This window comes from Arvicanthis niloticus, chromosome 3, assembly GCF_011762505.2.
Source record: "Arvicanthis niloticus isolate mArvNil1 chromosome 3, mArvNil1.pat.X, whole genome shotgun sequence".
Lineage (NCBI taxonomy): Eukaryota > Metazoa > Chordata > Mammalia > Rodentia > Muridae > Arvicanthis > Arvicanthis niloticus.
In genome coordinates, this window is record NC_047660.1 from 109,380,108 (window position 1) to 109,406,818 (window position 26,711).

General features: G+C 49.8%; 2 protein-coding genes across 5 annotated transcripts; both read right to left on the reverse strand.

Moving 5' to 3' along the window:
* Nucleotides 1-936: 936 nt before the first annotated feature.
* On the reverse strand, nt 937-11,442 carry Slc11a1 (solute carrier family 11 member 1). Of its 4 annotated transcripts, none has more exons than XM_034498168.2 (15): nt 11,294-11,442; nt 10,776-10,909; nt 9,687-9,809; nt 9,321-9,440; nt 7,013-7,119; nt 6,588-6,658; nt 6,204-6,271; nt 5,893-6,048; nt 4,923-5,081; nt 3,171-3,260; nt 2,956-3,075; nt 2,513-2,662; nt 2,079-2,152; nt 1,544-1,697; nt 937-1,453 (listed from the first exon to the last, which is right to left on the reverse strand). In XM_034498168.2, the coding sequence occupies exons 1-15, from the start codon at nt 11,298-11,300 to the stop codon at nt 1,301-1,303; spliced, it is 1,686 nt and encodes a 561-aa protein (XP_034354059.1). In that variant the 5' UTR covers nt 11,301-11,442; the 3' UTR covers nt 937-1,300. The 4 variants fall into 4 exon arrangements, with proteins under 4 accessions (XP_034354059.1, XP_076787789.1, XP_076787791.1 ...); XM_076931674.1 differs by having other exon boundaries at nt 9,687-9,854; XM_076931676.1 differs by having other exon boundaries at nt 11,264-11,421.
* Nucleotides 11,443-18,007: 6,565 nt separating this feature from the next.
* On the reverse strand, nt 18,008-26,128 carry Catip (ciliogenesis associated TTC17 interacting protein). The gene is made up of 10 exons (XM_034498619.2): nt 26,051-26,128; nt 25,738-25,869; nt 25,243-25,440; nt 24,925-24,980; nt 23,691-23,777; nt 23,365-23,532; nt 20,486-20,610; nt 19,356-19,432; nt 19,043-19,131; nt 18,008-18,883 (listed from the first exon to the last, which is right to left on the reverse strand). The coding sequence occupies exons 1-10, from the start codon at nt 26,073-26,075 to the stop codon at nt 18,269-18,271; spliced, it is 1,572 nt and encodes a 523-aa protein (XP_034354510.1). The 5' UTR covers nt 26,076-26,128; the 3' UTR covers nt 18,008-18,268.
* Between the last annotated feature and the right edge of the window lie 583 nt (nt 26,129-26,711).

Genomic DNA, 26,711 nt, shown 5'->3' on the forward strand with positions numbered 1-26,711 from the left:
GCTAGGTCTACACAGGGCGAAGGGTGCCGGGACGCTCACTGAGGAGGATGGGGGTTCCCCGCCTACGCCGCTACTCCCTATCTCAGCACGGGGGTGGCTTCTGCGGCCCTAGGAGAAAGCACCCTCCTCTCACCTGAGTTCCGCTTGCCCTTGAAGGACGACAGGGCCTAGGTCGGAGTGTGGGCGCTCGGGAGTGTCTCTGTCCCTAGGGGGAGCTAAGAGTTGAGTGCAGGGAACCCTAATAGCACAGCGTGGGAGTCCGGTCAGCCCAGTTCCCTGGGGAGATGGCAAATGAATTGGGCCTTGAAGGCACAGACTTTTGGGTTCTTTATGGTCTGGCTCCTGAAAGAGAAGGAACCGTTTCCTGGCTTTACTACCTGGAAAATAGGTTTCAGGTACAAAAGAGAGTAGGAGACAGTCAGTCATTTGGAGGGGTCGGGGTTTGGGGTTTAGATTTTCCAGCGCTTTAGAACAGAGGGCAGCTACCCATTGGTTCATCGGACTGTTTCTATTTCTTAAAGTTTCTTCCAGTCCTACTCTTCCTCCCCCCAAGTTTGTCAGATTGCCGACGTCGTCGTCGTCTTCTTCCTTCTCTTCCCCTTCCCTCCCTCCCCCTCCCCCTCCTCTTCCATCTCTTCCACCTTCCTTCTTTTTACTTTTTTGAGACAGGCTCTCAGGTAGCCCAGGTTAGCATGGGACTCACCTTATAACAAGAGGATAACCTAGAACTCTTTAAGACCCCTGCCTTCATCTTCCCAGTGCTGAAGGGAGACTGCGGCCTCGCGGAGGGTTTGTTTAAGGTGGTCTGGGTGTGTACTAGCCTGGGACTCACCTGTTCTCACCACCTCAGCCTGGCATTGCTGCCTCAGGGCTAGGATTACAAGACTGCACCAAGTAAATAGTTTTGGGATATTTTTTTAGGAGGACCAGACACTGTTTTGTTTTAAGTAATTTTTATGTATATGAGCGTTTTGGGCTTGAAAGTACCAGAGGAGACTGCCAGAAGAGGGCACTGAACGCCCTGGAACTGGAGTTACCCTCAGTTGAAAGCCACCATGTTGATGCTGGGAACTGAATCCCAGTCTTCTCAAAGGACTAGTGTTCCTAACACCTGAGCCATCTCTCTAGCCCCAGGCATTGTGTTTTTTAAGTCTCTTAGGTTGTGGTAATATGGTTGTGGTCCCTAGCACACTTTGAGGTAAAGTACTTGTCCAAACAGGTAACCCAGAAAGCCTGGTGGGGGACCTCCAATTGTCTTGCTGTGTCCATCCAACAGAACACAGCAAGGTCCAGCAGGTCTCTATGCTTGCTGGGTGCCGCTGGTCACTGCGCCGTGCTGGTCATCGGGACTCTCCACACTTCCCTGTGCCTCGATAGGGAGTCCATACAGGAAGTGCTGGTGGGAGCTATGCATCAGAAAGTCGGCTCCATGGGCGATGCAGCAGGTCCAGGCCTGGGAAAGGACCATGAGTGGAGGAGAGGCCACGCAGAAGCCCCATGTCTCCCTCTCCTGCCCGCCCTGCCCTTTGGCTGACCCCAGTACCAGATAAGCAGTAAGGCCCAAGTAACCTATGGCGAGCAGAGCCACAAGGCTAAAGTAGGCAGGGTGCGGGAGGCTGGGCAGGTAGCTGATCACAAAGTACAGGTTGATGGCACAGACCAGTGCCATGATGCAGGAAGTGACGGCTTTGCTCAACCTGGGAAGGAATGCATGCTCAGGGCTGACTGGATGCAGCTGGACCACCTGGACAGTCTCCCCACCCTCAGGACCTCCAGCTGGCTCAGAGCTGGAGATGGGGAAGCAGGACGCCTTCTCTGACCCCATTAGCCACTTGGGGCTCTTTGGGCTCCATTACTGACAGGACTAGGCAAGAAATGCAGTGAAGGTAAGCCCGGGTTCTAGAAACAGCCCCCACCAAACCCTGGTCCCCATGATTAGTAGCTGTGTGACACTGGGCAAGTTCTTTATGGTCTTGGGGCCTTGGTTTCATGGGAAGGTGGAGATCACAGTTTTTTGTGCCTCTGCGTGGCTAAGTACAGAAAGCGGTCCCACGGTGGTTTGGGAAGGGAATACTCACCTGCCGTTGGCAAACTCCTGCATGACAGCGGGCATGCTGGTGAAGGTCAAAATGGGCAGCACTGCGAAGGGCAGCTGTGGGGAGTGGTGGAGACTGAGGCTAAGACCCTGCTTTGATACAGCAGGGAGTGGGAGTGGGGAGTTCTGCCTCGCCTCTGGGTGGGAACCCTCAGGGACAGTCCCTAAGAGCCTTGAGTGTTCTGTATCTGGAAGCAGGGCTCCCAGACTGCTGGAGTTTGAATGCCAGCTCAATCTCCAGTTAACCAACCCAATGCATTGGTTTTTCCATCTGTGGAATGGGTACAGTGGGGACTTTTGCTTTTTAGTGTGGCTGTAGAATCCTGTGAGAGTTTAGGGAAAACCCTGTAGGACTTTTGGAGGGGGGAGGGGAGAGGGGGCTGCTCTGCTCCTTATTAGCTAGACCATGGGTCTCACCAGTAGACTCTGCAGAACGTTGAGTAGATCGTTGAGACCAGACAGGTCCCTCAGGTCACGGAAGACAGCCACCAGCACCGTGGGCAAGATGGCGCAAGAGCGAGTGAGAAGAACGCGTGCGAAGCGGGACCACCGCAGCTTAAGGAAACCCTGGATGCGACCAAGTATCCTGATGGAGCTATGTGGTCTCTGTTGTCTCAGACACCCGCTCCCAACACCCCCAACCCCCACATGCATTTGTCTGTCTTGGAAATGGGAGTAGCTCTGACTCTTGTTGGTGGAAGAAAGGACGAGTCGGAGAGGGAGGATTCCCATAACTGGTTGCTGAATAAGGAACAGCTTTGGGGGATTCTGTCTGTCATCTTACCCCTCTGCAACTCAGAAAGACCCAGCGTCCAAGCCTCTAGCAGTGTGTCTGCTGTCCTTGGGCCCTCAATACCCACCTCCATCACAAACTGTCCTGCATAGGTGCCGGTCATAGTAGAACTCTGCCCGGCTGCCAGGAGACCTACTGCCCAGATGTAGAGGGCCGCAGGGCCAAAGAGACAGCCTAGGATCACACCCTAGAAAGAGGAGGCATGATCAGACAGAAGCCCCGCCCAATAGAGGCCCCACCCCCGACAAGGCGTGGCCAAAGTCTGGTCTGAGTGGTACTTACTCCTTGATAAATATCCACTGACACAGTGTTATTGTTCCTGGGAAAGATCTTAGCATAGTTCTGGAGGCTGCTGTTGGCACAGATGTTGAACTGCAGGCAGGAAGTCAGTAGGAGGGAGGTGGGAAAATACAAACTCACTTTGGAAAATCAGGACCCCAGCTAGGCCCCAACCCAAGTTAACCTGAAGGAGGCCCAGGCTGGCGGTAGTCACACATACCTTAAAGAATCCTAACACTTGGGAGGCAGAGGCAGGCAGATCTCTGTAAATTTGAGGCTAGCCTGGTCTACAGAGCGAGTTCCAGGACAGCTCAGGCTATACAGAAAAATCCTGGTCTCAAAAAACAAAACAAAACAACAACAAAAAGAAAACCTGAGACCCTGCAGGCTATATCTGTCTAGACACACTTTGCTAATAGTGGTTTGGGTTTTGTTTTTTTCTTTTTCTTTTTTCCTTTTTTTTTTTTTTTTTTTTTTTGATAAAGTCTCTCTATGTAGCTGGGTCTGTCTTGGAACTCCCTGTGTAGACCAGGCTAGCCTTGAACTCATAGAAATCTGTTTTCTTTTGCCTACGTACTGTGAATGTGCTGTTAGAATTTACAGTGCAGCTCCAGGTGAGAACTGGGCTTCCAGTCTCTGGGGTCATTATTCTGGCTGGCTGGTACCACATTCCACAGCCCCCGCCCCCTTATCCAAGAGCCTGCAGTCACTTGAACTTGAAAATAGGCTTCCACTGAGTGGTGGTGGTGGTGCATGCTTTTAAAGCCAGCACTTGGGAGGCTGAGGCAGGTGGATCTCTGTGAGTTTGAGGCCATCAGGGCTACCCACAAAGAAATCCTGTCTTGAAAAAGAAAGAAAGAAAGAAAGAAAGAAAGAAAGAAAGAAAGAAAGAAAGAAAGAGAGAAAGAAAGAGAGTGAGTGCCGGGCAGTGATGGTGCATGCCTTTAATCCCAGCACTTGGGAGGCAGAGGCAGGCAGATTTCTGAGTTGGAGGCCAGCCTGGTCTACAGAGTGAGTTCCAGGACAGCCAGGGCTACACAGAGAAACCCTGTCTCGAAAAACCAAAAAAAAAAAAAAAAAGAAAGAAAGGAAGGAAGAAAAGAAAAAAAGAAAGAAGGAAGAAAGGAAAGGAAGGAAGGGAGGGAGGAAGGAAGAAAAACTAGGCTTCAAAGTCCCCAGAGAGTTCTCTCCCTCATGCGAGGTGGCAGAGTGTCACCCAAAAATGGATGCACCTTCACACACTCAGAACATTTAGCGAGGGCTTTCGAGTGCAGTGGTTAGTGACTCCCAGTCCCTGCATGCCCACTCCCACGATGATCAGCTCCGGCCTCCAGAGGGAACAGAACTGTCAGGGTCCCTCAGGGACCCCAGCCCTAGCCCATCCTGCATCCCCACCTGCAACTGCTTCCCTGCACTGTTCCAACTCTGACGGTCCCTGAGCGCTCACTGGTGGGTGGGCTGGCTTCTTCTCCCTTCACATCTTCCCTGCGTTCCCTACATACAAGAGCAAGGTGTAGGACTGGCTCGCTTTACCATGGGGCTCTCAGGTGATGCCTGGTACCAGAGCAACATCTCAAGCCAAGCAGTACTTCAAAGTGACACCTGTCATCTGGGAGTTGAGATGATGAGAAGAGCTGAGTCCAGCAGAGACTCGGAAGGATGTGGCCCCATGACCTGGCATCCCTGGCAAAGCTGTCAGGCACGTGGGGTGTGGGTATATACAAATGAGCTGGTGACAGGGGCAGCGTGGCTCACCGCTTCCTCGTTGGTTTGCTGGTAGAAGGCCTGACCAAACACAGCCATGACAAAGAGGTTGATGATGAAGGACACCGAAAGGGCGATGGTGGCTTCAATCAGGAAGTACATGTTGGCTTCTCGAACTTCCACCCGGCGGGCTCTGTCTACCTCTCTAGACTAGTGAGGTCAGAGGTGAAAGGAAGGACCGGAGTCCCTCAGAGCTCCCCAGTGTTCCCTAACCCCCCTCCCCCCCCCACACACATGTACACTTCTGTCTTCTCTGAGTCACTGTTCCAGGAAAGTCCCCTATGTGGTAGTCTTTTTTTTTTTTTTTGGTTTTTCGAGACAGGGTTTCTCTGTATATAGCCTTGGCTGTCCTGGAACTCACTCGGTAGACCAGGCTGGCCTCGAACTCAGAAATGCACCTGCCTCTGCCTCCCAAGTGCTGGGATTAAAGGCGTGTGACACCACTGCCCAGCCTATGTGGTAGTCTTGTTCAAGTCCTGGTCAGCTGCCGCTTGCCCACATCTTTGTCCTTGCCAGAGGTCTGGTCCACAGTGACCAATTATGTGAATGAAGGAAGACCTGACCTTTGAGGTCCCTCTCTAATTCAGCCCTGATATCCCCGCCCCCTTCATCCAGCATGTTTCATTGTCAAGTGTGTCTGGTTCATTTCTGCCCCAGGACCTTTGCATTTGCTGTTCTCCCGTCTGCCATGCCGCCACGGTTTGTTTCTTTGTGAGCACCTTTCAGCGTCCACATCTCCCTCCTTTATTTACTTTGTCCTTGTTTTTGTCCCCTGCTTGAGGATGCAGATGTTTCTAGGCCTTGACTAAATTTTGTTGATTTGCCTGTTGTCAGACCTGTTATTACAGGCAGGCTGAACACTGAGTCCATTCTTAACTAAGACCCTCCAGGAAGGCATCTGAGGCAGGAGTCCAGGCTCAGAAGTGGGTGCCTCCCTTGTTCCTCCCTCCCCTCTGCTCACCTTGACCAAGGCTGAGTGCAGGTAGATGTTATGAGGCATAATGATGGCACCGACGATGCCCACTGCCTGCAGCAGCTCAGGCTGCCCACAGCCCGGGCAGGAGGGCAGGAACAGGCCCGTTAGAAGTGCTCTCTGGGATGGACGCGCTACCACATACTGTTGGAAGGAACTTGGTCAGCCAGCTAAAATCTCCCTCCCTTCCACCGATCCCGGAAGGCAGGTAAGGATCCCGGCTAAGGGCTGTTCCCCTAGACCCAGGCAGAAGGGAAGGGAGTGATCTTGAGGGAAGGGGTATAACTCTGATACCCCACCTCATAGCCGAAGGTCAAAGCCATTATGGTAATGAGAAACCCAAAGAAAGCTTCCAGCTTGCGCAAACCTAGGGGCACAGTGAAGGAGGACAAAAAAAAGAAAAGAAAAACCCTGTCACATAAACACTTGAAGAGTGGCTGTTTTGAGCACTTTGTTCTGGGCACCGGGCCAAGGGCTTAGCATATATTTTTCTCATAAAAACTTCACCACAGCCCTGTGACACCAGGATGTTCTGTCCCATGTCACAGAAAATGAAACCAGAGAGTAAGTTGCTCAAGCCATACAGCTGGACCAGGAAGGACCCACACCCCTGGGAGAAGCTAAGGCTCCAGGAGGGCAGCCCTGCCCACTTCCATCCCCTAAGAAGAGGGGCTTCCCCTCACCATAGTTATCCAAGAAGAGGAAGAAGAAGGTGTCCACAATGGTGATCAGTACGCCGCCCCACAGGGGGATGCTGAAACCAAGTAGGTCAGATCAGCCCAGCCTGGTCCAGATCTGGAGTTCCCACCCTCAGTGGGGAGTCAGGAGCCCAAGTAGCTTGACCAGCTTAGGATGAGGAGAGTGTGGGCTGTGTTGAACATGCATAGACATCCGGGAAGGGCAAAACCAGGTTGGGGACCAAGTGTGGTAGGGAGCCCTGACCTGTATGCTATGTGACTCACAAGTCACCTTACATTCTAAAAAAATATACTCCCACCAGCCCTACTGGAAATGGGGTGATAACCAAGATACAGGAGGGTCCTTGGCCTGGGGAGGAAACAGTGCCTCCCTCCAGCCTGGTATTGAGGTGGGTTCCCTAGCACGATACCGTCCAGCGGAGAGCAGATTGAAGGAGATAGCCGTCCCGATGACTTCCTGCATGTCTGAGCCCACGATGGCCAGCTCAATGCTCAGCCAGAGGAGGACGCGGGGCGCCTATGGGGAGGAGATGTTCCTTCCTTAAAAGAAAGCTAGCTGTTTGACATTTCACTTTTCTTGCCTTTGCTCTGTACTGTGCTGAGGGGCTCGAAGCCTGTGCGCTTTTATGTTTGCCAGCTGGTTTTATAAGACAGGATGGTCGGGCCAGTGAGGGCACACACGCTTTTAATTCCAGCACTCAGGAGGCAGAGGCAAACAGATCTCTGTGAGTCCCAGGCCAGCTTGGTCTACAGAGTGAGTTCTAGGACAGCCAGGGTTACACAGAGAAACCCTGTCTTGAAAAATCAAAACCAAAACCAAAACCAAAACCAAAAAAAAAAAAAAAAATGGCTTAAAGGACTTTGCTCTGGCAGTTTTGGGTCTCTCAAGGATTCCTGTGTTGGAACCTTGGTCCTCATGTTGAGACATGACCAAACCCTTTAGGGCAGAAGACGGACGTGGTGACGCTGACCTGATAGCCTAGAAGCTAAGGCAAGAGGACGAACATGTTCAAGGACAGCCTGGGGTGGGGCATCGTGGTGAGACCCTGTCTCAAACAAACAGTAAAGAGAAGGCAGAGTAATGTGGTAACTCTTGCCTGGTGTGGATGAGGCCAACCCCATGCGCCCCACCCACCCCCACCCCCGCCATGCTAAGGGGAAATTGGCATCTTGAACGTTTAGAGATGTGAGCTAATTTCTTCTTGTTGTTGTTGCTTTGTTTTGCAGCACTGGTGCTTCATCCCAGGGCTAGGTGTGTATGTGCCCTAAACACGGCCTAATCTTCCCTTTTCTCTGCCCTCTCTCTCCATCCCTCCCTCTCCCTCTCCACTCCCCGCTCTCTCTCTTGACAGGGTCTCTTTAAATAGCCCTGACTGTCCTAGACCTCACTATGTAGACCAGGCTGGCCTCAAATTCACAGAGAGCCACCTGCCTTGCTTCCTGAGTCCTGGGATATTACCAAGCTTGTCCCTTTAACTTAAACAAACAAACAAAAAAACAAAAAAACAAAACAAAACTAGATGATTGTTCCAGATATGATGATGCACACCTTTAAATTCAGTACTCTGGAGGCAGAGGCATGTGGGTCTCTCTGGGTTTCAGGCTGGTCAGGGGGACACAGTGAAACTCTGCTCTGAATAAATAAATAAGTAAAAATAAAATAGCCAGGTGGAAGTGATGCACTCCTTTAATCCCAAGCACTCAAGAAGCAGAGGCAGGAGGATTTTGGAGTTTGCGGTCAGCCTGGTCTACAGAGTGAGTTTCAGGACAGAGCTACATAGAGAAACCTTGTTTTGAAAAAATAAAAAGCTAGCTAGCTAGATAGTTAGATAGTAAACTAAACTACTCAGCTTCGTGGACTTTCTTTCAGCAACAGACACATACTAACTCAGATGGATGCGAAGAGAAACCCAGCCTCCTGTATTTTGGGCAGTAACACTGGTTAGGACCCTAAGCTCCAGTCCTCTCATGGATGGTTGAAAGTTGCTACAAGCTTCTAGAAGCAAACACCTGCTTTGGGGTTCCTATGGAGTATGGGCATGGCTTATCAGCTTTTAGGACACCTTTTGCCCTGGAACTTCCAGCCCTTCTGACTCCTGAATGGGTTAAATTACATTAAATCCCTTTGAAAGGGGCTGGAGATGTAGTTTGAAGGTAGATTGCTCATCCAGCATTCAGGAACCCCCAAGTAGAATCTCCAGTCGTGTAAAAAAACAAGTTAGTGAATTCATAAGATAAAAAAAAAAAAAAAAAAAAAAAAAAAAAAAAAAAATCCCAGCCGGGCGGTGGTGTCACACGCCTTTAATCCCAGCACTTGGGAGGCAGAGGCAGGTGGATTTCTGAGTTCGAGGCCAGCCTGGTCTACAGAGTGAGTTCCAGGACACCCAGGGCTACACAGAAAAACTCTGTCTCAAAAAACAAACAAATATATATATATATACATACCATGGTGTAGGTGTAGTTTAGGTCTTGCGTGAACAGTGACTAGCCCTGGGCTGTGGGGCTTTGCGTGCTACAAATTGAACCTGTGTTTGGGTTTGTGTGTGTGTGTGTGTGTGTGTGTGTGTGTGTGTTTGTTTGTTTTTTGTCTGCCAGCTGGGCTTGTGAAGCCTGGGAGCGAATGTATTTATTTTATTATGGAAGCTATCAGCAGCTGCTCAGGGTTTGAGACCTGTAGGTGCTTTCTGTCCACAGCCCCTCTGCGGATTCCCAGCTCACCTTAGGGTAGTAGAGATGGCAGACTTCACCCAAGTCCTTGCCTGTCACCACGCCCAGCCGGGCAGCCAACCGCTGGCAGAGCAAGCCTAGCACAGTGGCCCACAGCAGCACCCAGAGAAGCTGTGGGGAAACAGAGGAGACCCTCAGCCAGAGCAGCCGCTCTGACAGGGAACGGGTAGAAAGACCTCCCCCTACAGCCTCCTTTCTGGAGGGCCTTCCCCAAGGACCACATGAACTTAGTCCTTATCTTCAGGAAAACCACCCATGCAGCTTGCTCTGGAGAACTGGGGTCTTCAGTGTCTTAGCTAAGACAGCCCCCCCCCCCCCGCCCTCCCCCCAAGCCAGCATGGAGGCCCAACTCAGTACTTTGAATCCAGCTACAGCACCAGCTTGAAGGTCCGACTCAATGTTCCCCGGGTCAAGGAAAGCGATGCTCATGAGGAAACCAGGCCCTGTGAACGCCCACAGCTTCCTCAGGCTGAATGTACCCTGGGGGCGGGTGGCGGGTGGAAGCAGATATGGTCGTGTTAGCTCCTGTGTGGAAACAACTGGCCTTGACCATCCCCTCCGCTGAAAACTCTTCAGGTCTCTTCCCGCAGGCTGGCCAGCCCTGTCCTCCCATCACCCACCCAGTGGCCCTGCTGCCCCTACCCCGAGGGACCAGGGGATTTGCTGAGTCACTATGGCTCTGCTTTCTGGATGGGACATGTGTAGCAGCAGCCTCTGCAACTACTGGTCAGCGCGTGACCAGTCTGCCTCTTTCAGGCTTGAAATACAGACCTCAGAGTCCCAAGAGAGTTTAACTACTTGTTGTAGTTAAACCGCACTGTTCCAGCTCTTCCTCCCCAGACCCTTCTCAGACTTTAGGCTCTTCTCTCTGGGGACCACGGAGGTCTCAGTCACTCAACTCTATTTCCGGGCTTGGCCCATCAGCCTCGGAGTCTGCTTAGACTGTGGCAATGAGGACTGAGAAGGGGCTCAGCGGATAGAGCCACCAAACTTGGAACCCCATGGTAGAAGTGAAGTGACCTGACTCACAAGCATCCTCTGCCCTCCACGTGCATGCTATAGAAATGGACACACCTACAATGCACACACAAATACGCAAACGTACATAACTAAATAGATAACTGTAATACATTATAAAAAGAAAGGTTGTGGCAAGGCTGGATGGCAGCATCCGAGAACCAGGCCGATGTTCATCTTTACCCATGTTACGTCCCTAGGTGGTCCCTTCTTCTAATGCCCAAATAGTCCACAGGCTCTTTCCGCCTATGGAAAAGCTAAGGTCTTCTTGAGAACCATTTGATCGTTCCCCCCCCCCCCCGCCAATAACTACAGAGCAGCCCCTTTAATCACTGTCATGGTCACAACAGTTGCCCCCTCCCCAGCCTGCAAGCTCTTGGAGGATCTGGTAGGACCCTGGAGCACTGAGGACATTCCTAACATTCCTACCTGTTCTGTGCTGGGGATGGGAATCTTCTCGCTCAGGTGAGTCTTCCCGGAAGGCGCTGGCTGAGGTGCTGGGCCAGGCAGGCTGGAAATGGAGCCATAACTGGGCCTGCTCAGCCTCTGAGGGCTCTTGTCACCTGTCAGGGACCCCAGGATGCTAGGTGGGCGTGTGCTTCTTTCAAGAGCCTTGGATTCAAGCTACCTGCTTTCTCCCAGCAACCTCAACTCCCCTCAACTGGCTGTCCCACCTATGTGTCAAGTGGAGGTTTCCAGAATCACTTCCCTCCCAGTGAGCACAGAACTTCTCCAATCCAAATCTCCTGAGTCAGGAGATTTGTGAGACAGGAGGCCCAGAGAAGGGTAAGCTAAGCCCCCACCTCAGCCCCTCCCCCAGCTGCTTGACCCTATGCTCTGCCTCCTCCATCAGCTTTAATCCAGTGTGTCTGGCCGACCAGAGCCCCCACAGAGACTGTAAGTCTTCCTTGCCACACCTCATTAGGTCCCTGGAGGCCACCACTCACGAATCATGAGGACGAAGACGACAGGATACTCGCGATCGCCAGGCCTGGCAGCTCCTCAATCTGTTCCCTTCTGTGGGTGCTGGTCCAAGTGAGTAAGAGTGGGGAGCCCACACCCTTCCCATCCTCACCAGACTTCATCTCCGCATCACCAAGGGCATGCTCAATTTCACATACTTGGCGTTTCGAAACACTCGCCAAAGGCAGAAGTGGCCAGTTGTGTCAGAAAAGGCTAACCCACAGCTTTGACCCTCGTTCCTCTCCTGGATACCCCATGTTCCATATAACAACTCTGGCCCCATTCCAGATACCCCAGGTTCTCTACTTCCAAAATTACCTCTGACTTGAGGCACTTTCTTCCATTTACGTGTTAATGATTAATATCTCATGGCAGCTTCACACACACAGACACGCACACGCACACACACATGCTCATACACAGATCCATATCCTGTCAGGTCTTTCATCTCAGTCTAGAGTTCAAGGGGCATTGGCTGACTTAATGGGAAGGCGAGTGAGGTAAAAAGCCCTCTGTCCTGTGGACCTGTAGGGTCTCAGATAGCCATAAGTGCATGCTATGTCCATATCACAGGACAAACTCCTGGGCATCTACCCCAGAGAAATAAAAAACCTCCACGTGATGCTTTCAGCAATATTACCTGCAATAACCAGAAGCTGGAATTATCCGAGCTGTCAGGTAAGTGGATACAGATAACAGCACAGAGACATCTTCAGGAGATCAGACTGAATCAGTTCATCGTCTGCCTGGGCTACAGACTGAGTTTAAGGTCCCAACAATTTAGTGAAACCCTGCTCAAGATGAAAAGTAAAACCAGCAGTGACGAAGCAGTGAAGCAGTGTAGTGGAGGAAGGCTGCGCCCTTAGGTTTTGGTTTTTTTGTTTTGTTTTGTTTTTTTCCAAGACAGGGTTTCTCTGTATAGTTGTATAGTCCTGGCTGTCCTGGAACTCACTCTGTAGACCAGGCTGGCCTCGAACTCAGAAATCCACCAGCTCTGCCTCCCAAGTGCTGGGATTAAAGGCGTGCGCCACCACTGCCCGGCAGGTTTTTTTTTTTTTTTTTTTTTTTTTTTTTTTAAAGTCACTTTCAAAAGCTTACCTATGGGTGTATGGGTAGTTCAGTGTGGGAGCACATGCCTCAAATCCCAGTATTCCAGAAGCTACAGCAGGAGAATTGTGTGTTCCGTGAGAGCCTTTTACATACCAGGCAACTGCTTGGCACGTAGTAGCTTCAGCCCTTGATTTTTTCAAGTCAGGTTCTGTGTAGCCCAGGCTGACTCAAACTCACAGTCCTCCTGCCTCTGCACCTGAGTGTGGAGATTATAGGTATGTGTCACACCTGCCTTGTGTCCGTGTGTGTGTGCACGCGTGCACATGCACGAATGTGCACATGATCATTTGTGAGTCTTGGGAGGATGGGTGTGTGGCATGTGTGGTATATGCATGTGAGTGTGTGGTGCCTTTTTATATATGATGTTGAAGATGAGATCTCAGGTCCTCATGCTTGCAAAGCAAATGCTCTGACTCACTGAACCACCTCCCTGCCCTTGTTGTTCCATTTAAATAAACTTGTTTTTAAAGATTTATTTTATGTATAGGAGTACACTCTACTGTTGCTGTCTTCAGACACACCAGAAGAAGGCATCAGATCTGGTTACAGATGGTTGTGAGCCACCATGTGGTTTCTGGGACTTGAACTGAGGCCCTCTGGAAGAGCAGTCAGTGCTCTTAAGAAACCGCTAAGCCATCTCTCCAGCCCTAAATAGTACTTTTGCAATCTAAGATCAGATTTGTGGTTACCCCAGGCTAGGGATAGGTCAGGTAGAGGGGTGGGTGATGGATGTGGTCATAAAAGTGACTTGGAGGAGCCCCGTGGTGTAGAGATGTGGTAGGTAAGGAACCCACATGTGAACCGACCACACAGGACTTAATATATTCAGGTGTCCATGCACCCTTCCACAGATGATGCGTCTGAGAGAAGGTGGGGACATTGGATAATGGTTCATGGCATTGGATCAATGTGAGTATTCCAACTATAGAAAAAGTAGAAATACCAACAGACATTGGAAGACCTGTTCCTAGCAATTTCTCACATTAGCCAAGGCATGGAAACCAGCCACATATCTGTCAATACATAGATACAATATAGTATAGACATGCAATGGAATGTCACTTGGGATTAAAACATCATGGAATTCTGATGCATTAGATAATAAAGATAACCCCTGTAAACACCATGCTGGATTGGGTAGGGTAGCCCATACCTGCCTGCAGCTCTGGCACTTGGGAAGACAAGACAGGAGGTTTGGCATAAGTTCAGGGTTAGCCTGGTCTACAAAGTGAAATTATGACCAAATTGGATTTCATTTGTGGTGGTGGCCTTCCGTTCTTTGGAACTGAAATGTCATAATCAATGATGCCCACGGTGGCTTCCCAGGTTTGCCCACCATTACGGTTTGAATGTTGTAACCCCACATTTATGTGCCAAAGTCACTACCAAGGTGATGATCGTATTAAGAGGTGGGACTCTTGGGAGTGCTTTAAGGTCACAAGGCCTCTATTCTCACAGGTGAGGTTTGAGGGGCTGGCTGGGGATGTAACTCACTTGGTAGAGTGTCTGCCTAGTGGGTTCCATCTCCAGCATAAACAGGGTATGGCAACTCACACCTAAACCTAAGAGGCACAGGTAAGGTGGCTAGCCTATGCTTCCTGAGTCCCTGTCTCAACCTCTCTTTCCAGCAAGAAAATAAAAGATAAACAACAACAAAACCCAACAACAAACAAACAAACAAAACCCAAGCAAGCAAGCAAGCAAGCAAATAAACAGGTATACAGAACTGGGCTGGAGAAATGGCTCAGCAGTTAGGAGCATTTGCAGCTTTTGCAGAAGAGCTGGATTCAGTTCCCAATGCCCATGTCAAGGCACTCCCAGCTTCAAGGCATTTGACATCCTCTTCTGGATGCTTGGCTATTGCCCATACTTGTGTGTGCGAGTACACACACACACACACACACACACACACACACACACACACACACAGATAAATCATTTGAGATTTACAAGTGTGTCTCATGCCTGGCTAAATTTCTGTTCCTGTTGTTTCTTTTTCAGCTTGGTGTTTTTGCTTCATTTTCTTTTTCTTACACACACACACACACACACACACACACACACACACACACACACACACTTGAGACAAGCTTTTCATTCACCACCATGCTGACCTTGAGCTGAAGATTCTCCTGCCTCAGCCTCCTAAATATTAGTAGTATTACAGGTATGTGCCGCCACACTAGGCTCCCTTTTTTTTCTTCTTTTTTTTTTTTTTTTTAGATTGGGTGCTTTTCCTGCGTGCATGTCTGTGTGCCACACAAATGCCTGGTGCCTGAGTGAGGAAGGAGTAAACTTCCCTGTGGATGCTGGGAATCCAACTGGGTCCTTCAGGAGAACAAGTGCCCTTAACCACTGAGCCAACTCTCTAGACCTGGGGTATTCTCTTCTAACAGTCACAATGGACTCAGTCAGTCAGCCAGACCTTTTCATGTATATATCCAAACTACAGGCTCTGTGTGGTAGAGCGATTTCAAGTGGGATTGTCCCAACTAAGCAGGAGAGGTTCCATCACGGTGACGATTTCCAGGAAACAAGAGATTTAGCCAAAGGGTGAATGAAGGAAAGAAAAATGGAGGATTGGTCTGCACCTTCAAAGGTCTAACCAGCCTGCATTTTGCTCAGTTTTGGTTTTCACGCCCACGGACCGAAAGTAGGTCCTCACTGGTACTAGTTATGTGCTCCACTGCTGAGTGACATCTCAGCCCCCTTTTACTTTTTATTTGGGGACAAGACTTAACTGAATGGCCCAGGCTGACCCAGAATTCCCTCTGTCAGCACCAGCAGACTTTGTCATTCTCCATTGTCTTGTCTCAGCCTCTCTCCTTTTTTTTTCAACATATTTTTATCGATTCTTTGGGGATTTCACATCAGATACCCCTATCACATTGCTGCCCAGTCCTTCCCTGTCCAACCCCAGCCGCCCTTGTGACCTGCCCCACAGGGGAAAAAGTTCAGTTTGCGTTATCTGTATATTCACTGGAGCATGGTTACACTCTGAGTGGCTTGCGTCTTAAACAGAGCTGAGTCCTTCCCCTGACGGAAGCCCTCTATTGGGGACATCTCAGCAGCCTCTCACAGTTTTTAAGGGTTCTCTTCCATAGCTTCCTATTTAGGCTGTCACTATTTTGGGTGGAGCAGAGGTAAGGGTTGTCACAGAAAGTCTTCCATGTCCCACTTTCTCAACTGTGCTTCTACAATCATCGATATCACTGACATAGTAGCTTATTTGTTCTCTATGGTCCACAGGAACATGGATCATGGGTTTATACATGGTTTCTGTTGTCAACACAGACCACAAACGGGGCTCCCAGTAGCAGTAGGGCCTGTGATCCAGGCAAGCCCCTCTAATGCTGCTTCAGTCTGTAGCATAGACCATAGACATCTGCCAAGCCTTTGGTGGCAACAAGGGCCATGAACACCAACACAGACCCAGATATGGTCCTCAGTGGCACTATGGCCCCACGCACCAGTATGGTCACAGGTGGTAGTGTAAGCCACCCACATCAATGTGACCCTCCAACAGCAGCATTGCCCACTGACAGCAATATGGCTTCAGGTTGCAGCACAGACCACAGATATGTGGGCCAGCATATGTGTTTAGAACGCATGAACCTCTGGGTTAAATTCCTACCAACATACTGTATCCACATACAGACACATGAAGACAGAGGGCTGTGATGGTATTAGAAAAAGTTCTATCTTTTACCTTGTTGAGGCAGGGCCTCTCTCATTTCTACTGCTACAGATAGTATATACTCTAGGCTAGACAGCCCCAAAGTGTCAGAGTGTTTCTCCTGTCTCTGTTCCCAGTCTTGCCATGCAGGTGCAGGGATCAGAGCTTCAAACCACTGCATCTGGCTTCTGTCATTTGTTTTTGAGATGGGAACTCACTGTGTATCCCTGACTGCTCTGGAACTCACCATGTAGCCATGAAGCTGGCCTTGAACTCAGAGATCCACCTGCCTCTGCCTTTGAGTACTGGGATTTAAGGCATGTGTCACCATACTGAGAGACATTCAGCTTTTATGTGGGTTCCACTGATGGAACTGGTGTCCTCAGACTTGCACAGCTAGCACTTTTATATGGTGAGCCATTTTTTCCCCAGCCCCAGAAAGCCAACTCTAACACATAAAATAGTGTTTCAAAATACAATGAACCTAGGGCGACTTCAGCTCCACTTGAATGTATACATGCACACACATATATGTGCGTGTGTGTATGTGTGTATATATATATATGTGTGTATATATATATATATATATATATATATATATATATATATATATAAAATTAAGTACTCAATTACCAACTAACAAGCATGTATTACTGGTATGATTCCATTTTGCTAATCCATTGGAATTATAAAGATTTATTTTAGAATGCTTGGCAGGGGCTGGGGTGAAGCCTTTGGTAGAGTGTGTGTGAGATCATGGGACAGAGAAACTAAAATAATTTTGTTGGTTGTGGTTTTATTTCCCTTTTTTTTTTTTTTTTTTTCTGAGACAAGGTCTCTCTGTGTAGCCCTTGTTGTCCTGGAACCTGCTCTGTTGACTAGCCTGGCCTCCAACTCAGAGACCCACCTGCCTCTGCCAACCGAGAGTGGGGATTAAAGGTGTGTGCCACCACTGCCCAGCTTGTGAATGATTTTTTGTTGTTGTTTTTTTGTTTTTAAGGAGGGGGAACATGACATAAAACATTTTGCAAGGCTCAAGTGGCAGCCCTGTCTGAAGCCTTCTGAAGTGATTTCTGGGAGACAGACACTATCCTCCCTTACATTCCTCAGCTCTGTAGCCAAGACTGGAACTCTCCATTACACCTGGGCATTTCTCTGGAGTCTCTCATTTCAAAGCAGCAGGGCTGACAGCCAGAGACATTAATGGAGGCACGGGTGTCTGCACCCCAACTACCAACTCCCTCAGAGGCCCTTCCCTAACACTCACTCAGCCCACACACAGCCAGGGTCAGGCAGACAAGCCACTGGCCAGAACTGCTGGTGATCGAGCCACCTGGAGGTGGTGGTGATCCCTGCTTGTCTTTCCTTCTCATTGGGTGGCTGAGGGTCCCTTTGCACAGTCTGGGAGTCGTGTGTGTGTGTGTGTGTGTGTGTGTGTGTGTGTGTGTGTGTGTGTGTTAGAATGGGTCAAGGAGGACCTGAAGCACAAAGAAGCTGAGAGGGGTAGGGGTGTCCCATGTCCCTCCTCATATGCCTCCTGCACTTTCTATGTGTTCATTTCTAGGTGGTAGTGATTATGTTTAGATTCATGGAGCTCCTGCAGGCTTCTCATGTCCAACTCCAGGTTCAAATCCTGCTCTCCCACGTGCAGGATTTTATTGTGGTCCAGGCAGGATTCAAGTTCACCAAAGGGAACCAAAGATGACCATGAACTCACCTGTGTTTCCTGAGTGTGGGATTATGGGTGGCATGGGCCTAGTAGTTTCCTCCTCTTTTCTTCCCTTCTCTTCTTAATTTTTAATTTAATTTTTGAGAGAGGATCTTGCTGTGTACCCTTGGCTGGCCTTGAACTCACAGCAGTTCCCCTGGCTCAGGGCCCTGAGGGCTGGGATTACAGATGTTGAGCCAACACATCTGGCCACAGGACTTAATTTTATTTTCTCTGAAATGGCCATAACTGTGAAAATAGACTCTAGGAAGAAAAGATGAAACTTGCTGGGTAAGTGAAATTAAAGCTTCCCATTTTTTGCAAGAAGAGTTGGCCAAATACTGTCCCCGCTGGCAGAATATCACCCCAGAAGGACCCTGCTTATATCCCACTGAGCCCGCAGCCCCAGCCAGTCCCAGTCTCCCGCTTCCAGCCATCCACCTAGTCCTTTTCGAGATCCAAACCCTAGTTGTTGTTGTTGTCATTGTCAACATCGACATTGTCATTGTTGACATCATCGTCGTCATTGTCGACATTGACGCTGTCAACTTTGACTTTGACTTCGTCGACATCATCGTCATTGTCATCGACATCATCATCGTCGTCGTCATCATCATCGTAATTGTCAACATCGTCATTATCGTCAACATGGTCATTATCATAGTAAGTGTCTTCATCATCGTAATTTTCAACATCTTCGTAGTTGTCATAGTAACTCTCATAGTAGAAGTCATCCTTGATGTCTTCCTCCCCGTCGATGTACAAGTAGTCATCATCCTCTTCTATCTCCTCTTCCTCTTCTATGTATCCCTCTCCCTCCTCTTCTTCCTCCTCTTCCTCCTCCTCTTCCTCCTCCTCCTCCTCCTCGTACTCCAGAGTGCGGAAAGGGCTGGGCTGGTGTGAGGATCGCAGGGCTGGGATAGGCGAACGCAGCGCTGCAAAGGGCCCGAAGTGCTCGGCTGCGAAGGTGACCACGTCCTCCGGCCGGCGGAGCAGCAGGAACAGCAGGAAGTCGGAGATCAGCGCTTGGGCCTCGGGGTGCTGCCGCAGATAGCTGGTGTGGCTGAGGCGGAGCTGCTCCTGGCCGGGCACAGGGCGGTCCAGCACCGGAGCTGAGCACAGGAGCGCCTGGGACATCCCCCCCTCCACCCCCCAATCATCTCCCCGATTCGTGCATTTCGGCACTCCCGGTCCACAGTAGGACAGCAGATGGACCCCCAGGCCGCAGCCACTTCTCACCTTCCGGTCCAGGAATTTCGAGTAAAGCTCCAGGTCTTCCTCCCACACCAGGGGCTTCTGATCAAACGTGGGCGGAGACTCAATCACATCTGAGCAGAGTGAGCAAGGGAACTGCTTACCCATCCCTCGGCAAACGGGAAGGAACTCTCAAGTACGGGCAGAGTTGCTGAGAAGGACTAGTATTAGAGGTCCTTTTGAGTCAGGGCCTGGATTCAAGAATCCTGTCCCACCCTCTAGGGTTCCTTTCCAAACCAAACCAGAGGCCATGCTTCACCCATCCCTTCACTGCTCCATCCTGCCCTGAGCCACTTACCCTCCTCCCTTATGAGGGGCATCTTGGTGATGATACAACATCCTGGAGAGCCCACCTGAACTCTCTTAGCCAGGTGCCTGCAGGGCAGGACAGAGGTTGGGGAGAGAGGCTGAATGGTACTTAGCACAAGGAGCCTCGCCTCCCACTGCTGCCCCCAAGTGTAAAGAAAGCCTTCTGGGAAATGACTAAGGTCAATTGACATGTATAACGGTGGGGACTCCAATCGGAAAGGATTGGCATCCTCAGAATAGGAAGAGAAAACAGAGAAAGCTGTCTACAGAGCTGTTTCCCCACTGGCACACTGAAAAGAGCCAGGGCCCTGAAGATGCCAGTGAGCTCCCCAGAAACCAACCCTGCTGGCCACTTGTTTAAAACACCCAGTGATTTTTTTTTCTTCAACATTAATTTATCCTGTGTGCATGTACACACAGACACACACCATTCACACGCTTGTGTGGAGGTCAGAGGACAACAGAGGAGTTAACTCTCTCCTTCTGCCAAGTGGGTTCCAGGAATTGAACTCAGGTCATCAGATTTGGCAGCAAGCTCCTTCACTACCTTTCCAGCTGTGCCATCCTTTGACTTGTATGCACCTTTCTGAGGGAATATTTTACCACTGTAGATGACCCTCAGACCTGGAGCCATCCTCCTGTGTCAGCTTCCTAAGTACTGGAAAGACAGGTGTGAGTCCCTGATGCTGCCTCATCTTGTGGTATTCTGTCATGGCAACTATGTTTGTAAGACACTATGGTGTCCCCATGAGAGCTGCCTGGGGGCCTATGTTTACCCTGCTTTCTCTCTTTATCTTTGTAGTTCTTGGGTCCTGTCCCCGGTAACAGCAAGCATCATGCCTTGCCCAAATCACATCTGTGATCCCAGAACCTAAGGTACTAAGGCAGAGGAACTGTGAATTTGAGGCCTTTTTTTTTTTTTTTTTTTTTTTTTTAAGCGAATGAGATGGGCAAAGCAAAGGTACATTCAGATTTCACTGACAACTTTTCCTGGCAGCATCCTGGGGATAATAGTAACTCCTGTGACCTATCCCACCCCGTGAACATCTTCTCCTCACGTTCAGCGCTCCCATACATTACACGACACAGTCACCTTGGCCCTCCCCACAAATGGCTTACCCATCAGAGAGCAGATAGAACTGGCAGGAGAAGGGGATGCCCTCTTCCGAGTGTATGGTTTGCTCCACGATGAACATCTCAGCCTGCTGGTTGCCCACTTGGATTGTCTGGAAACCCAGGGATTTCTAGGGCAACCAAAGCGGAGACCATGGTGAGGTGGTTGCCCACCACGGTGTCCCCATCTCCTCAAGCCCTTTCCTTCTCCTCAGGTCTTCATTCCTGCGCACCACTGGTAACCAAAACTTAGCTATTCAGTTCCTTACGTGCCACAGGATACGTTTGGGACTTCTCACAGTCAGCCCCTGCCACCCCCTTCTCAAGCCACCTCAGTGGAGGACTGCTGATAGCTGCACACTTTGTTACAGGAGGCTCAGGGTGGGGATCAAGGTGCTGTACAATGAGAAAGGCCCTGTCTCAAAAACCAGGTGGACAGAGCTTTAAAACACCTGAGGTTGACCTCTGTCCTCCACCAGCACAAAATGTGTATACATCTGCCTGAGTGTGTGTGCGTGCACATACTACACGCATATACACAGAAAGTCAGGGGTGTCAGCCAAGCGTGGAGGTGCACACATGTAATTGCAATGCTAGCATTTGGGAAGTTAAGTTGAGACCCTACCATGACCAGGAGAGCTGGTAGCACACACCTTTAATCCCAGTTCTCTGTGAGTTTGAGGGCCAGCCTGGCCTTCAGAGTGAGTTCCAGGACAGACAAGGGCTACCTTGTTAGAGAAGGAGGGTCTAAGACCAGTTTGGGCCACAACAAAAACAAAACAAATCACTTCGTTGGAAAAAAGAGGGGCAGCAGAGGCTGGAGAGATGGCTCAGCTGTTAAGAGTACAGGCTGCTCTTCCAGAGGACCTGAGTTCAATTCCCAGCATCCACGTGGCAGTTCACACTTGTCTCTAGCTCCAGTTCCAGGGGACCCAACACCTTCACACAGACATGCGTGCAGGCAAAACACCAATGCACATAAAATAAAAATAAATAAAATTTTAAAAGAGTATTTAAAAATAATAAATTCTTTCTTTAAAAAAGGAAACGAACAAAAAGCTTTATCTTCGGACTAAAGTGCAGCTCAGTGGTGAACACTCGCCTCACCTCCAAAGCCCTGGATGGTAAATGATTGTTTGTTCTTGTTCTTTGTTGAGGGCCAACTTTTAGCAGAAAGTGGCTATCAGCTTTGCAGCCATCTTGAGCCATATACCCTGACATGAGACTTGGATTACAATAGCCTACAAGCTGAGCACACTCCGATAATCTTGGTTTAGATACCTTGAGATTAAAGGTGCATGAGATTAAAGGTGCGTGAGATTAAAGGTGTGTAACTTAAGAGTATGACTTAGAGTTAGAGACAAGACCTAAGGGCATGATTAAAGGTGTGACCAAAAGGCGTGGCTTAGAAGTGAGACATATAAAAGGCAGAGACAGAACAGATCAGAATCAGACTGAGATCAGAGAATCAGACACATCAGACATTAGGTAGAAGACACTTGGCTCCAGACAGAATCAGACGCAGCAGACAGAGGAGACAGAGAAGGAGACACTTAGAGGAAGAGAGACTAAAGAATAAACGGGATTGAATCACACCCTGTCTGGTCTCCATTCTTCGAGTCTGCCCTCACCCTCGCTCTTGCTGAACCCCGACCCTCGGACCGGAGAGGCAGCTTGGGTCGGGATACAGTGGCCGCCCAAACGTGGGTCGGCCTGGGCCTCAACATTTTGCCTGGGCTGTGACGTTTTTTGGCTGCCCCAACGTGGGGCTAGTGTGGACCCCAACAGTTCTTGTTGCTATTTTTGGTTAAGACAGGATCTAATTGGGGGTGGGGGGTTAGGGGATAAAATCTGAAATGTAAATATAATATCCCATAAAAATAAATTAAAAAAAAAAAAAAGACAGGATCTAATGTAGCTCAGGCTAGACTTGAACTAAATAGGTAGCTAACAATGACTTTGAACTTCTGGTCCTTCTGTTTTCACTTCCCAAGCACTAGAGTTACAAGCACATGACACCAGGCCTGGCTTTAGATGATGTATTTTGTGTGTGTGTGTGGGGGGGGGGGGGGGTCTGCACTCATGCAGGTGTATATGTGTTCGTAGATGCACATGTGTGTGGGTGTTTGGCCTGCATGTGCATGTGTGTGAGTTCCTCAGGAGCTATCTATTTTATTTTATTTGAAATTTTTATTTTTTATGTATATGAATGTTTTACCTACATGTACACATATATGTGAGATATATATGTATATATATATATATATACACACACACACATATGTATGTAGATCTCTTGGAACTTGGGTTACAGAAGGTTGTAAGCTGCCATGTGGGTGCTGTGAGCTGATCCTGGGTCTTCTGCAAAACCAGTAAGTGCTCAGAACCACTGAGACATCCCTCTGCCCTCACTTTGGCTTTGGGACAGGCTCTCTTCCTGGATCCTGAGGCTGCCTGGTGCATCCAGGCTGTCTTTACGTCCACAGCTCAGGGATTATACATGTGCAGCCCTCACATGAGCCAGGGGATCAAAGTCAGAGCCTCGTCTTGCACCACTGAGCATCTCTCTAGTCTTAGAAGGCATGTGGTCAGAAAGCAGGCTTCCATGATATTTTCTTGTGTACTGACCTTTGTGCAAAGAAGGCTGCTTCCCACCCTTCCATTCCCTGCTAATCTCGGGTGCTCCATCCACAAGCACAGTCCTCCTATCAAGTTCGTCTAACTGCTGTTGCCCCCCCAGTGTGCCTCATCCCACCCTCAGGACTTCTACCCATCCCGCCTTGGTTGCCGCTTTCCCACAACACATCTGTCTTTCCCACCTCAGTGGCCTTCATAGCCCTTTAGTTTTCCCCAGGCCGATTCCTTTGCCCAGAGACAGTACTCACATAGGTGCAATTGCAGAGCTTGCCCTCCGAGTCCAAGGCTAGGAAGCGAGCCCCGCTGGGCACTGACTGCTGCCAGGCCATCACTCTGAGCAGCACCACATTGGCGGCACTGGAGACAAAGCCCTTGAGTGATTTACAGGGGAAAGCAGAGACTGCAGTCTTCGTTTCCTGTTTGGGGCAGATCTGAGTCAGAGACTTGGAGTTTAGAAGAGGCAGGAGGTGTTGGAGCAGGGTGTTGGGTGTCTTAGTTACCTGGCCTTACACAGCTTGTCCCTGCTGTGGTTCTGAGGATGCGGGAGGGGTTCCCACTTGGCTTTCCCTCTTACCTCACCCTCCTTGACACTTCTGGTCACAACAAACTGGTCATCCCTCTTCAGGACACTCATCTTCCTTTCCATGGGGAGGATGGGAAACTGAAGAACAGAGTACAGGGAAAGAATCACGTGCTCACCCTTGAGAGGCTAGCTCCCGGCCTTTCTTCGATGCTGTTGTCTGTAGTTTTTTTTTTTTTCTGAGACAAAAGTTCAGAATGGCCTGGTACTCCCTATGTAGCCCAGGATAGACTTGTGCTTGCAACAATTCTCCTGCCTCAGCCTGCCTGTGGTGGCGCACGCCTTTAATCCCAGCACTTGGGAGACAGAGGCAGGCGGATTTCTGAGTTTGAGGACAGCCTGGTCTACAGAATGAGTTCCAGGACAGCCAGGGCTACACAGAGAAACCCTGTCTCGAAAAAACCAAAGCAAACAAACAAAAATCAATTCTCCTGCCTCAGCCTCCTAAGCATTGGGATTATAGGCAAATGTAGTCAGTCCTACTTTTTATAAACAAAATAAGACAAAAGTCCCTGTCTCGATAAATAAAAAAGATAAAAATAAGACAGGCAGGCAGGCAGACAGACAGAAAGATGAACCAGAAGCCTGGTAGCCTGGTGTGGTGGTCTAGCACTTGGGAGAGAAATTGGGGGTTCAGAATCACCCTCAAGTACATACTAAGTTTGAGGCCAGTCTAGCTCTGAGACTTCCTCAAAAAAGGAAGGAAGGGGAGGGGAGGGAGGAAAGGGCGTCTTCCGTTTATGGTGGAGGTCAGAAAGTGGCCCATAGTATGTAACAGGAAAGATGGACAGCTCTATACCTCGGAAAGGAACACAGGCTGGAAGCTGGGAACGGATTCTCTGAGAAGGCTGTTAGGCCCAAGTCATCTCCCATGTTTAGATAGGTCACGGCCCCACAGAGGAAGTTACTGAAAGGACTGGGTGAAGGGGATAGAGCCAGAAGATCTGGAGGCTAAACAGTGACAGGCTCTGGAAAAGGGTAGGTCGTGTGGCCCTGGGAAGTAGACCAGGCTTTTAGGCTGGAGGAGGCCTCAGTGGGCTGGGCTCAGTTTATACATCCAGAAAACAGCAGCAGCAGTGCTGGAGGTGACTGGTTATCAAACTGTGGAGGTTCAGGCTGGTGGTATACGGGCGTGTGATATTCTACTGGGGCCCCTCCCACCCTCACAGGGCCCATGTTCTTCTTACCCCGGAGCAGGGCGAGGCTGGGGGAGGCTGGGAGTAAATACCTTGATGAACTCCTGACTGTGTTGCTCCATTAACTCCAGATTCTTGTTTAGGTAACCTGAGGTACAGGGAGGCAAGTGCTGATGTCACAGGATGGACCCTAGGAAAGGGGCTGGCCCAGGCTGGTGCAATGTGGCCATGGGAAAATGACAAGGTGGTCAACACTGTTCTTGTCCTGGGTATGTGGCTGGGAACCACCTCCTCTCCCCCTCCCCCAAGCTTTACCCCTCCCAGGGATAGGTCCTGAGTAAGGACCTATGGATTGGAGTGGGGACCATGGAGGGAAGACGTGAGGGACAAGCCAGCAGCTGGAACTTTACCTAGGAGGGAGCTTCCACACAGTGATTTGTCTAGGAAGCCGCGGCTAGAGGCGTGTACCAGGAGGCAGTGGGTCAGGATACCCAGTTCGTCTCTGTACTTTCCCTTCTGCACCTCAATGGTCAACTCTCCCTGAGGTTCCCCTGTGTCTGAGAGGATAGCCAGAGTCTCCGGGAAGAACAGAAGCATATCCTCCAGCCCTGTGTGGTGCAGAGAAGCTCTTTCCAGGCCCAGCTTCTAGACCCCACACCACCCACTGGCCCCTTGCCATGTCTCCCTTTCCTAGCCAGCCCTGCCACTCCTTGTCATCACTGGGTGCCAACTGGTGAAGATCTCCCCGTGGGCTTGTCCCTCCATGTACATTAGCAAATAGGTATCAGATCTTTTCTGAATCTCAAGAGGATCAGGTGGCGAGAGAGGCCTACTAGGCCTCCTCTCTTCCTTTGTCCCCAGCCTTGTACCTCTCCTCCCCACGCCCACCACACCCTCTGGCTCACGGAAGGAGTTGAGGAAGCTGATGGCTTCAGCATTGGCTTCTGGGAACGGCTGCTCCTGCTGCTGCTGCTGCTGCTGCTGCTGCTGAGGCTGCTGCTGCGGGCCTGAGTGGTGGTGGTCCTTGACTTTGGAGCCTACAAGAGGAAAGAAAAGCTAATATGTCAGACCCTGGGGAGAAGGGAAGAGTAGGCAGGGACACTCGGTTCCAATCGCCATTCCCAAAAGTTAAATTTATGAAGACCGCACTTTGATGGGTGTGTAAGAGACAAAAAATACTTTCTCCCTCTACCCACAGACCAGTAGCCCATTCCCCACCTGTGGGGGAAACTTTGGAAGACATTGCTATTGAGGCTAGTCAGTCTGTGGCTAGTGGTCTCCATGGCAACCAGAAGCTAGGTACTGCCTCTTAAAGGGCAACCAACCCACTTTACTGAACCTAGATTTGTCAGGCTCTGGGGCTCAGCCCAAGCTTGAGAGGTTGTCCAGCAGAGGGAGCCTTTGACATTCTTAAGAGGCTGGGGGAAAGCAGGTTATTACAACTTCCTTGGGAATTTAATGAACTAAGGGGTCTGGAGAGGTGGTTCACCTGTTGAAAGCACTGGCTGCTTTTCCAGAGGAGCTGAGTTTGAATCCCAGCACCCACAAGATGGCTCACAACTGTCTCCAGTTCTGTAGGATCCAACACCTACTTCTGGACTCTGAGGATACCAGAGACATATATGGTATACACACATACATCCAACAAAACACCCAAATATATAAAATAAATATTTATTATTATTATTCAAAGAAGTAGTGGGTTAAGCCAGGAGTAGTGACTTGTGCCTATAATCCTGGCACTCACGACTCCTAGGCTGGAAGACCAGGAGTTTAAAGCCAGACCTAGGCTCACACACAGAGTCCACTTCAAGGTTGGACAACTGTCTTTGTGGGTTATACTCCCAGTATGGTTAGTCTCTGACTTCCGATGGCTCAG

Coding starts and splice junctions, on each gene's coding strand:
- Slc11a1 (XM_076931674.1), bottom strand. Junction 7,120..9,320: donor GCCATCTCTACTACCCTAAG/GTGAGCTGGGAA, acceptor TCCTCCCCATAG/GCGCCCCGCGTCCTCCTCTG. Junction 2,153..2,512: donor ACGTTCTGCAGAGTCTACTG/GTGAGACCCATG, acceptor CACTCCCCACAG/CTGCCCTTCGCAGTGCTGCC.
- Catip (XM_034498619.2), bottom strand. CDS start 26,075: ATGTCTTCCAAAGTTTCCCCCACAG. Junction 25,441..25,737: donor CAGCTTCCTCAACTCCTTCC/GTGAGCCAGAGG, acceptor TGCACCACACAG/GGCTGGAGGATATGCTTCTG. Junction 19,132..19,355: donor GCCCCTCATAAGGGAGGAGG/GTAAGTGGCTCA, acceptor CACTCTGCTCAG/ATGTGATTGAGTCTCCGCCC.